The sequence below is a fragment of the Neomonachus schauinslandi genome, chromosome 3 (genome assembly GCF_002201575.2).
Source record: "Neomonachus schauinslandi chromosome 3, ASM220157v2, whole genome shotgun sequence".
Taxonomy (NCBI): domain Eukaryota; kingdom Metazoa; phylum Chordata; class Mammalia; order Carnivora; family Phocidae; genus Neomonachus; species Neomonachus schauinslandi.
In genome coordinates this window covers 53,255,961-53,268,701 of record NC_058405.1, presented here as the reverse complement: position 1 = coordinate 53,268,701, position 12,741 = coordinate 53,255,961, and the positions used below count along the sequence as shown (strand labels likewise).

General features: G+C 35.5%; 1 protein-coding gene across 1 annotated transcript in view; it reads left to right on the top strand.

The window, feature by feature from the left end:
- The window catches only part of EPSTI1 (epithelial stromal interaction 1), an 86,583-nt gene extending 74,335 nt beyond the window's left edge, over positions 1-12,248 (top strand). The window contains exons 10-12 of the mRNA XM_021697927.1: positions 1,549-1,622; positions 5,773-5,872; positions 12,073-12,248. Of these exons, the coding sequence (XP_021553602.1) occupies positions 1,549-1,622; positions 5,773-5,848 (150 nt within the window). The 3' untranslated portion in view covers positions 5,849-5,872; positions 12,073-12,248. The remainder of the gene's footprint in view (positions 1-1,548; positions 1,623-5,772; positions 5,873-12,072) is intronic.
- The last annotated feature ends 493 nt before the right edge of the window (positions 12,249-12,741 follow it).

Genomic DNA, 12,741 nt, shown 5'->3' with positions numbered 1-12,741 from the left:
TTAAAAAAAAAAAGATTTATTTATTTTAGGGAGAGAGAGAACATCTTTGCACTGCCCGCCCCCCCCCCAAATTTTTTTTCAAAGCCATAAGCCAGTAAGAGCAAAAGAACAGGTTGGAGACTGCAGTAAAGAAAAGGAACCAGCAGAATTTTGGAAGCTAAAACATAGAGCAGGAAAAGCCAGAACTCATTTGCAAGAAGTCATAAGGTGTATGTTTTTTCAAAGTTAAGAAATAGAAGAATATGCATACTATTAAGAAGGAGGTAATTGGAAGATAAACCACACACAGGAATTGAAAGTGATTTGGAGGTTAATGGGGGAGGACAGGAGCTTCTTTTATTGTAGTATAAGGCTTGGTAGTACTAATAATAAGTAGCTCTCTTACTTGGTAGACTTTTAACTATGTTCATACATTATAGTGACAAAAAATAAAATGAAATAAATGACTTTATGCCATTTGGACTTTATGTCATTGCAGGAAAGTGAGTCTCTAGCACAAGGCTTGGCATCTAGTGCATAAATGCCTGTAGAATGGTTGAATGAATATTGTTCAATTATTTAGAAAACTCTTTGATTTTTTTCTCTTGGTGGTGGTGCTGGATAGCAATTAGAATTAAATATGTGCTTTAAGGATTGATGAGTAATATATTTGGGATATCACAGTATATGAAACCAGTCTCTTTGTTTTGGGGATGGTGGAATGTTAGAAGGCCTTTGAATAAAGTTAAAAAAGTAAAATGTCAACTTGAACTTTGAATTTATTTTATATTTTGCATCCAGGACATTTTGTGGTTAAAAATATCCCCTTGCCTTTTCCTGTCTTTGAAAAGTGGTTAAAAATCAGTTAGCCTCAAGGAAGACACTTGAATACTAGAGAAATCCTGGCACCTAGTTCTTTGGCTTAATACCATAAGCAGAGTAACTAAGTTTGGAAGTTACCTCTTCTAGGAAAATAATCAGAATAAGCAGAGATTTAGTTGTAGTAAAATGATCTCCTACCCGAAGCAAAGTATCCCCTCTAGGGAGTCCAAAGTTCTGCTGGTATTAGAAATAACTAGTCAATAATAGGTAAGTTGATTATTCTCCAGGATGGAGAACGTTTTCCTAATGGAATTGCACTACAGAATTGAGTCCAACATTTATTTGTAAGCTGCTATAAATTTATTGGGAAAGAAATGTTAGAGAAATACCAGGAAGTAGTATTGTGTGACATTTCTTGAACAACTGATGTGATTTTTCTTTGGAAGACACAGGTGAGTTTGACTCATGTTGTATTTTCCTCTGTGTATGTTGTACCTATTAGTCTAATATCTTGAGCATGCACATTGGCGTTTTAATCTTACAATTTTATACTCCCAGAGCTATTGTTTGACTCAGGCACAATTATTTTTGCTACCTAATTATATTTTCACATGGAAATGGTACTTAAGTAGAAGTTTCAAAAATGAAATATTATACCAGCTCAGGCTAAATATGTAATTGATTTGGGTATCTTCTGTACAACCATGTTAATTGAAAGCCATATTTTAAAACTTTTATTGTTCTTAGAGTGAATTACTGGAATTTAACCGACAGCAACAGGAGGAAGAAAGAACCAAAGCCCGCCAAGCTGAACACAGAAGGTATAAATGGCTAATAAGATAAGCATCCTTGATTAAAATAACTACCTATAAAGTTTTTGCAATGTTTTAAGAAAACACTATAGTCATATTGAATATGGTTTTGGAATCTATATTACCTTTTTAATCTTTATATTATTGGGGTATGGTATGTATCTGAGGATGCCAACTGCTACATACATACACACATACACATACAATATCTGATTTTTCATACATACACATACAATATCCAATTTTTTCTGGATAGGTGGCATAAATTCACACTAGAAAACGGAATCATGCGGTCAAGCTATTTGTTTATTTAGGAGATACTTAATTTGCCTCCCATGGGACAAAGAATCTTATTACTTTGAGATGATCTTTTACTATTTGTAGACAACTTTAGAATAATTGAACTCGTATAGATGGTGAGATACTCATACTTGAATATGAAAGGTCAGACAAGAACTATTTTATATTGACTAACATATTAGGAAAAATATCTTAAAATAGAACCATTAAACAATTTTTAACATTGTAAGTACTCTCTTATCCTTAATATCAGACACTGAGAATACCCAGTAAAATATCATATTGATGTTGGGCCAGTGCTAATTACCTCCATATCTATCATTATTCTAGGATTTTCCTGGGGGTGCTTGGGTTATCTGAGTTTATTGCAGTGTGCTTGAGGATCTCAGAAGAATTTAATGTAAAGGCTTTCCTGATCTAAAAGAGCAAATTCTTTTGAAGCTGAGTGGTTTCATTTATACGTTTAACCTTCCCACTATTGCTATTGTGTATTTTTTAGTTGTGGTGGTTTCATTTTGTAATTGAGACTTTACAAAGTGTTAATGGAAGCTCCCAATTCTGCTGGAGCTGTGAACTATGGATGGGTACTCATATTTTTTTTCTTTTTTTGCTGGATTATTCTGCTTCCATAGTCCAGTCAAAATAGTTTTAAAATGTCAAGTTTATGTGGTTTTCTCTGACTAAAAGACATCAAAATTCTGATACACTGGTTAGGCTATTTTTTGGGGTAAGTGGTAACAGTTACTGCTACCTATTTTTTTTTTTTAAATAAAGTAGGATATAAAATAGTTTAGTCTCTTATTGGTTTTTCTCATTTTCTCTTTAAAATTATTTCTACTAAAAAACCTGATAGTGCATTTCTTTAACACTGGTTGTTAGTAAGTAGCCAGTTATTTCTCTGGATTTCTGAGGATTGATTAGATTGTAAAGCTTTAAGCATCTTAAAGATAGTGAGATATGTTACATTAATAGGCCCTCTTGCTAAGAAATTCATGTTCAGTGGTCATCCAATAAAAATGAAAGTTATTTGATTAGAGGGGGAAAGGATTAATTTCTTGTTGTAGGAAACTTGACCCTCATTCTTTATTTCCATAATACTGGATACCTAAATATTGGTGGGGCTATTTATTTTCTACACCTTATTTTCTCTTTTTATTGATTCTGGTTAAATATAGATGCAAATTTAATCTAAGAGGAAATCTCTCCTCTTAGATTAAATTAAATCTCCTCTGCTAATAACCTCAGTAACCAGTTTTGAGGTAACTGATCAAGTTTTTGAACACATATTTTATGTTCTCACTCAGTTTTTGAGGAGAGCATATGTTTGTATTGTCCTTTAGAGTTTACAGTGAGCTTTCGCATGTTAAATGAAAATACTCATTCAGTAGTCTCTTAATGAATAAAATCACTGTGACTGTTCCTGCTGAAGGCAATAGCATTAGCTGTGTGTGTGGGGGGGTTTGTGGATGTGTTATGTGTAGAGGCCATAAGTTAGGTTTTCTCCAGGGACATAATTTTATTAGAGTCAAAAAGACAACATGCTTTCTACTATTTAGAAGTTGACATAGCAGACAACTCGACTCTGTGTTTTATAATAGAAAGCTTGTGGAATTCCTCACAAGCTTTTCCAATGCATCCTATATTGATTGAGCCCTTCTGCACCTGAACCTGACCCATGGTAACTTTCCAAGTAAGAAAAGACAGTTGAAACCTCAAAGAGAAAAGACAAAGCATGGGGGTCAAGGACTTGAAAAGATCTGCTCTATGAGCTGAAAACTGGAGTGAACTGAATTGATTTATTGAAACTTGAACCCTTCTTAAATAGTAGTTTTTATCCATATTAACCCTTAGAAGAAAATCCAGAGCAGTGGTTTGACAGCAATAAAATGTATGCACTTTCTAACACTAGTAAACAAATCTATAAACTGGTACTCTTTCTTCTCTTTGAATTCTCTATAGGAATTGAGAAAAAACAATCTCTTTACCACCTATGATCTCTTGTTGACCCACTGTGCTGTCCTCTTAGTAACTGATGCTCAAAAGCGAATCATACCACCCACGTACATGACAAGCCATCAGTCTTCACAGTGTGTGAACAAACTGAGAGCTGTGGACATTGGGCTGTTTTGCAGCCTATACTCACCACCATTGGTGGTTTCATTATGCAGTCACAGAAGTAGGCAGATGTGGGGACCATACACCTGGATGATTCATTTATTCACTTTTTACCTATCAGGACACACTCCATGAAGGATTTGTTCTAGGCACCGGGAATAGGCATGAAATAGCAGAGAACATCCCTGACTGCATGGAAATTACAATCTGGAGAAAAGAAATAGAAGTCAACAAGTTAACAGCAGGAGTATTTCAGACAATGATATGTATGTGAGGAGAGAGACTGGAGGTGACAGTTCCTCCATGAAGAGGTAACATCAAAGGACAAGAGCCAGTCAGATAGAGATTGGGGTGCAAAACATACACTTAGATGTCCCCTATTATTAGGTATATAGGAAAAAAATGCAAAGGCCCTCAAGTGGGAATGAGTTTGGACTTTTTGAGTCTCAAGCAGTTGGATTATAGATGGTGAGGAAGAGAATAAGATGAAATGAGGTTGGCAGGAGCCAGAAAATACAAGATTTTGTAAGCCAGTGATTTTATTCTAAGACTAATGGGAAATCATAAGAGACTCTTAACTCTAGGAAACAAACTGAAGGTTGCTGGAGGGAAGGGGGTGGGGGGATGGGGTAACTGGATGATGGGCATTAAGGAGGGCACATGATGGAATGAGCACTGGTGGTTATATGCAACTGATGAATCATGAAATTCTACCTCTGAAACTAATACGCTATATGTTAATTAATTAAGTTGAATTTAAATAAATTAAAAAGACTAATGGAAAATCATAGGAGGGTTTTAAACAAAAGGAAGGCATGATCCCTTTTATAATTTAGTAAGGTGGTTGTGTGGAGAACGAATTACAGAGGGTGGGAGTGGAAGCAAAAGCAACATGAGAGAGGATAGTGATTTAGACTAGAATGGTGGCCATGGGAAGTTTTTTTTTATATATATATAATCTATAACACACAGGAAAATCCATGAAACAAGTATTTAGAATGATTAATTACAGAGTGAACATCCAAGTAGCCAGCTCCAGAAATAGAATATAACCACCACCCTACAGTTAACCCTTATTCTGACCTCTATGATAATAATTTTCTTGCCTTTCCTTAAGTTTTACCTTCTATGTGTTAACCTTAATTTCTGAAATTGATTGCTGCAAGTATGACCAAACATGGGGAAAAGATATACCCATTCTTTCTTTTGAAAGTTTGAGTTTCCCTTTTCTGATATTTCCCATTTCTTATACTCTCTTCCTATTTTCCTTCTACTTTGCACTTATGGGATTTACTTTAGCAAGACTGGCAGAGGGGTACAGGGCATATGGGAGGGACATTTCCATTGCAACAATAGTGCCACAGAGCTATTTTGGGTTCCCTTCATATTTCAGGTCTTGCTGAAGCTTCCACCCCTCCTCAGCCTCTAGAGTTCACACCTGGCATGGCCTGGAGGGGTATGGTTGCTGGGCAATAAGGCTCTTGCTGAACTGGTAGAAGATGAAGGACTGAAGCTCTGAAGTTCAGAATTGTGCCCCCTCTGGCTGGAGCCATAACTGGCCCCAATTCCAGCAAAGGGCTGTTAACAGCATGTCAGGTGGCTAATGTGAAGTTTTCTATAGATAACTTCTAAGCTGAGGGGGAAAGCAATCCTCACAGTCAGTTCATACAGCATGTTAGGTTCTCAAAAATTTCTCAGCCCTGTAGCAAGCTTTCCACTTACACACATTTTTCATTGTTTAAAGGGTAAATAATGTTTTTCTGGACCGGCTCCAAGGCAAAAGTCAACCAGGTGGCTTCAAGCACTTTGGAGGCCATTGAAATATGAATAGTGGTGACAGCTGGGTGAGTTTTTTCTTTTCTCTTAAAAAAAAAAAAAAACTTTCAAAGTTGAAGAGTAAAAACAATGAGAATTTTAAAAATATGTTGTGGCTTTCTCCCAAGATACTATTTTTTTGGTGTGCTGTTCAGCTGTGTGATGGGCAGTCAGCCAGGGTGATTACTGTAAGTTCCACAATAGTTTCTAGAGAGAAGGAGAAAGTCCTGGTTTCATTGCTGGCCAATCAAAATAAAAATGACACCTGCCCTTTGTTCTCAGTGTGATTGCCTGGACTGTAAAGATTTTTTATCACCCCTTGCCCAGACCTACAACAAAAACAAATGAATTTTTTTTTTCAAGAGGATTTTAAGTGCAATATGGTTATAAAAATAGTGAGCATTCTCTAGTAATATATTCTTTCAGTGAAACTAGCACATCAAAGAAGCCAGTATTTAATTTTTCACTACAAAATGATTTAAAAAAAAACCCTACAGCAAAAGGCACTTTTTGGAAATGAAATGTCCTTATGGATTTGTGAAGAAAACCTTGCAACTGTGTTGTAATATGTGTTTAATGTGTTTTGTGTGCACAATATATCATTGAACCAGCATCGAATCTTTGGAATGTGTATGGCTGCGGGCTTTGCAATGTGTATAGAATCAAAACTACACTGGGTTTTATAATTTAATTGAAGCCCAAGTGCATATGTACCTACTAAAAAAATGGAGCAGATAGAAATCTTTAAACTGGTAAAATACAACAAAATAATCAAGTGCTTGCTGGAAACCTTACAGATCACGCTTTAATAAATACTTGATGGACAAAAGATAATTTTTGAGAAGACAATCTGCTGGAAATCTTATGCATGTTTTCTTGAAAGGCATTTAGTAGTTAAAAGTGATGAATAGATTTCACAAATATATATATTCAACTATCTTCTATATATATACATATAGAAGATAATTGAATGTAGGCAAATTTGCAAGGAATGATACTGGATGTGTATCCATAATGTATGTTCATGTGTATAACTGTGGCATTCAGAATAGGGACAACATGGAAGAGAGAGAAAAGAAAACACAATATTTTTGTATCAGGAGTTACAATTTATGAATTATTGACTTATTCATAAGAATATATGAGTAGGAGTCCTGTGGAAAATGGGGCATTGTGACTGAAGACCTTATCCAAGCTCATGGAATTTATAAGTTGTGAGACATGATTGAAACTTGGATTTTGGACAAGACTTGGAAACTTCACATTTTCTCCTCTACTTACCAACTCTCGAAATTTAGAAAGTACTTAGAAAAATACCTGGAATTGAGGGGAAGATGATGGGAGAGAGTAAATGAATACCACGTGGGCTGCTGTTAAGGGAATGAGAATTTGGAAATCTGGTTCACCACTGACTAATGGTAGCCTTTATGGAAGTGAGCTATAAATCTCTGCTTAGATTCTTCATGGATAAAAAGAAAAGAACATCATTTTATTTTGATATGTGTGAAGGTTATTAAAGTTTCCTTAGTAGGACAGTCTTGGTCAAGTCCAAGATGGTTATCAGCTCTTCCCTTACTTGAAAGAAGCAGTGACAGAAAGGCGAGAGTTTCCTCAGGGCCCCACCTCCACCTCCCTACAGACATCCTTACCTCTATGTCTGTTTCTCCTTGGGGACCAGATTCTTTCTCATCCACCTACCAGGGGACTTTATTCTAATGATACTCCCCTCTCTCCTGAAAATTCAAATGTTCCTCTGAACTAGAAAATTCCCATCAGCATAAAATAGAAATATAAATTATATTGATACCCTTCTCCCTCTTGCTACTGTCCTGTTTCTTTGTTCCCCTTTCAAGCAAAACTTCAAGAGGTATCTATCCTTTAGCTGTCTGTAATTTCTTTCTTCCCATTTCTCTTAAACTCATTTAAATCATGATTTAGACTTTATCAGTCCAACCATAATGCTCTTGTCATGGTCACTAATGACGTCCACATTACAAAGTCCAGTGGTTATTTTTCAGTCTTCCTCTTTTGACCTACTGGCATCATTTGTCATGGTGAAACATTCCTTCCTCTCTGAAGCCCTTTACTTGGCTTCTGGGGCATTATACTCTCCTGGGTTCCCACCAATCCTAGTGGCTACTCCTTTTCATTCTCCTTTGCTGAATCCCCTGCATCTTGCTGTCCTCTCAACATTGGAGCACCTCAGAATGCCACCTTGGATCACCTTCTGAACTTTATGTTCACTTAACACCTTGGTGGCCTCATTCATTCTCATGAATTTAAATACCATTTATATGTTTATTACTCCCACATTTCTAATTCCAGCCTTGACCTCTTGACTCCAGACTTGCATATCCATTTATCCACTCAACATCTCTACTTGCATCTCTAATGGACATTTCAACCTTAACATGTCTAAAAGTTAACCTTTGATTCCTTCTACCTGAGTGCTCCATCTGCACTTTTTCCTTTTATATATTGGTACAACCCATCTCACATTACTCACAATTGATCCATCAGCAAATCCTCTGGACTTCTCCTCCAAATATGTACAAACCAGCAGCTTCTCACTACCTCCATCACTATCATCCTACTTCTAACCTCCGTTAGTGCTCAGCTAGAATCTGGAAATAGTCTCCTAGATGGTTTCCTTGCTTCCACACTTAGCCACATACAACCTATTCTCAATATGAGTTATCCCTTTGAAACAGAAGCCAGATCCCGTCACTTCCCTCCTTAAAATCTTTCAGTGGCTCCCATGACTCTCCAAATCACATGGAGTAAAAGCCAAAGTCCGTACAGTAGCCTACCAGGTGCTTCCTGATCTAGACCCCACTTTATCCCTCTGGTGCTGTCCTACCACTGCCCTTCCCTTCTTCCTCATTCCTCCCAGCCACACTAGCTTTCTTGTTGCTCTTTGAAAATTTAAGGAGCTGGCGGCTTTCACCTTATGGCCTTTGCACTGGCTGTTCCCTCTCTACTCTTCTCCATGTGATTTGTTCTCCAAGCCTTTTCTTGAATCCCACCTCTGTGAGGTTTCCTTGGCCATCTATTTAATGCTGCCACTTGTGCCCTTATGCCTGGCTCTAGCCATCCTTTTTCTGGGCTTCACTTTTTCTTTTTTTTATGGCACTCTGCAACTTCTAGCATTCCTTTCTAACATTATTTACTTATATGTATTATCAGCTGTTTACTTAGTCTCTCCCTGAGGTAATGTATGTTCCATATTGCATCAATCAGGGCCCTTTGATTGTTTTGTTCACTGATCTATCCCAAGCATAAGACAGTGATTGGAACTTAGCACAGGCACAAGGAAACAGGTGGCTGTGATTGAGGGTTGGCAAAACAACAAAGATTTAGAACCAAATGATTTGATATACTGAAATGCTGAGATACTAAATTTAAAATAGCTATGTATAAAACATTTGATGGAACAAATATTAGATTTGAAACAATGAGCAAAAACAAGAGACAAAGACAACCAAGAAGATTTGAAAAAGAACAAAATAGAACTTCTAGGAATAAAGAAACATAATCTTTGGAATTAAAGCACTCAATGAATTCATCACAATAAAAGGAACACAAATTAAGAACTAAATCAAAATACCATTTCTCATCTACTATTTTGGCAAAAGAACAAAAGATTGGCAATATACTCTTTTGGCAAGACTGTGGGGAGAAGGGTTCATTCACACATTGTTGGTGGGAATTCAAAATGATACAAACACTATCTAATTTGTCACTGTCTTTGCATAAAATAAAAACCAGGCCTAGACATATTGCAGAAAAGCTCTACTCAATACTCAAAAAAATAGATTATTCCAAAAGTCTAGAAAGTTTTCCAGATAAATAAGAGAAAATAATCTCCAAAGAATTAAGCAAGTGAATATAACTTGAATCAAGATCACACACAGACTATACAGAAAAAAAAAAAAATGAATATAGGCTCACTCATAAACACAGATTTAAAAAAATCACAAACAAAATTTTGACAGATTCAATAATAAATTTATTTAAAAAGCATAATATATCCTTATCAAATTGGATTTATCCCAGATGCAAGCTTGATTTATCACAAATGAATAAACAAAACAAAACAGAAAAACTGAGATGATTTACCTCATAAATTATAGGAGAAACACCATATGATCATCTTAGTAGATACAGAGAAAACATTTGATATATTTCAATACTCGTTTGTGGTAAAAGCTGCTAGGAAATTTCTTTAGCTAATAAAGGGAGCAAAAATCTATAATAGAAATACATCAAAAGCATTTCCTTTAAATCATATGCAAGGGTTGAAAGGAAAAGAAACATTTATAAATCACAGATGATATAATTATCTACTCAGAAAATCCAAAAGAATTGATATTTAAGTTATTAAAATAAATAAGAGCACAACAATGTTGGTCGGTGTAGGATCAATCTATAAAAACTTCATTTCTGTAAATTGCAAATAAACAAAAATTTAATAAAAAGACGAAACCAAAAATGGACATAACCTTTAAAAAAAATTTTTATAGAAAGATCTTAAGGAATAAATGAAGGAAGTTATACCTTGTTAATAGACAGGAATAGGAAGGAGCTCTCAAATCTATAGATTTAATTAAATTATAATCAGAGCAAAGAACCAAGAATAACCAATTCACTACTAAAAATAAAAAGTATGTATGGAGACTTGATTAAACATTTAATACAGTCTGGAATTGGCACAGGCAGACCCAACCGTTTTTGGAATTCTGACATATGACAGAAGGCAAAGTACATCATTGGGGGAAAGTGTACTCTTCAACAAATACTATTAGGACAGTTGAATACCCACATGGATTGGTGGATTAAGGTGGATTAAGGCTTATAAGTAGAAAAGAAGACTTTTCAAATTTTAGAAGAAAATAGACTATTTATAAAATTGACCTAGGGCAGATTTTGTAAGATCCAAAGTATAAACCAAAAAGAAATGATAAATATACATTAAAATGAAACATCTGTTCATCAAAGGACACCATACAAAAGAAAGAGGAGAACCCATATATGAAGATTTTTATCCTGGACATGTTTTGTAAATAACAAGTGGACAAAAGTTTAGTATACAGAATGTATTTAGACTGTGTCATTTTTTTAGAAGTTGATAGATAACACCTGAGCTTCCCCAGGAATGAGAGAGAAGAGTTCACAGATGGGGCTTGGAAGAACTACTGGAATCAATAAAAAGCTGAGGAAGAAGAAAAGGAGGAGGGCAGAAAATACAACAAAACAATGATGAAAGCCAAAGAGAGAAAAACTTGTTTCTTGGAACATCATATGAACACTTAAGTAGTAGGTCTTTGATAAGTGTATTTTGGGTAAACAAATTAGATTGATCTTTATCTTTCATTCTTTTTAAATTTAAATCACATTAGTGTCATATTCCTTTATATCTATTTATACATAGATATATCTTTGAAAATGTAAAATTACTTTTACATTAAAAATTTTTTGGTTTTCTAGACTCCTCTACTACTTTTCGTGATGTAACTAGGGTAGGACTTTGAAAGAATCACTTCAAGTTCTGTTTTCTCTGATACCAGTAGGTGTAACTCTTTGAAATGCTGTAGAAACTCTAAATCCTGTGTCTTCAAGGGCAGTTGCACGTTTGCTATGACCTATGAGGAAACCTGAGATTTTAGTTTCCCAGAATGTTAGAACAGCAATAGTCTGAATCCCAAGTGTAACGTTGCCCAGCATTCTGGGAGGCTTGATGGAGACTTCTTGACCCTTTGCACAGGGTGGGGGCGTGGAGGGGACTCATTTAGTCTAGCTCCCTTCCTGGAGGTCCCCTTAGAAGTCAACTTTCTGCTGCATAATACGATGCCATTCTACTCCATACATTTCCATTTAAATTGCTCCGCTTCACACTGTGTTAGTCCTGTCCTTGCCATAACTATGGAGGTGGGTGACAGTATTTGTGAACACTGTTATTTGTGACCTATGTTAACCTATCTCTAAGAACACAGCTGATGAGCTGTCACTCAAGAAGCCATTACATTGTTGGCAGAGACTATTTTGTGAATCAAATGCAATGGGACTTGAAAATTAAAACATGTCACTGGGACAAATCATTAAATAAAAAATAGGCATTTAAGCCCAATATAGTAAAGAGTGTTCTTTGAGGGAACTTCATTTTGTACTTACAGAGGCTCTGAATTTTGTTTTGCTGCTTATATTCATTTTTGTTTTCTTTTTCTTCCAGGATGTATGAGAAATACTTACTTACATCTGTCCTTTGTCAACTGACCTGAAGAACCTCACTTGATGATTTTCCTTAATGCTCCTTTGTTTATCCTCACGGGTTTTATCTTGACTTCAATTGCCCATCCACTTCTCTGAACAACTGGGGATGACCAGTTTTTCCCTGTCATTATTTACACATGTTTATAGGAGCTGATTGCTGAGCTCATATTTAATTTCTATTGCCATTGGACTGTTACACTATTTCTCTCATTGGTTTCACATCTTATTGGAAGCCTAATTACAGCAATGTTAGTAAGATGAAAAAGGAGGGAGTCATTTGATACTTTCAGGTTTGCAAGAGCTATGGGTGCTGCATGCTTGTCTCTCAAAGCAGCTAATTCTTATGTAATTCTCAGATCACATTTGGGGAAGCTTTGGCATTTTTTAGATTTTAAGCTCTACTTAATCTGGGGTACAAACTTGAGCAAAAGAAAAAATCTGTTATACTCTTTTAAACACATTTATGAATAAATTTTGAAATACTTCTGTATAAATGGTATTTATTTATTTATATATTTTTATTTTTATTTTTATTTTTATTTTTATTTTTTTTAAAGATTTTTATTTATTTATTTGACAGAGAGAGAGACAGCAAGAGCAGGAACACAAGCAGGGGGAGTGGGAGAGG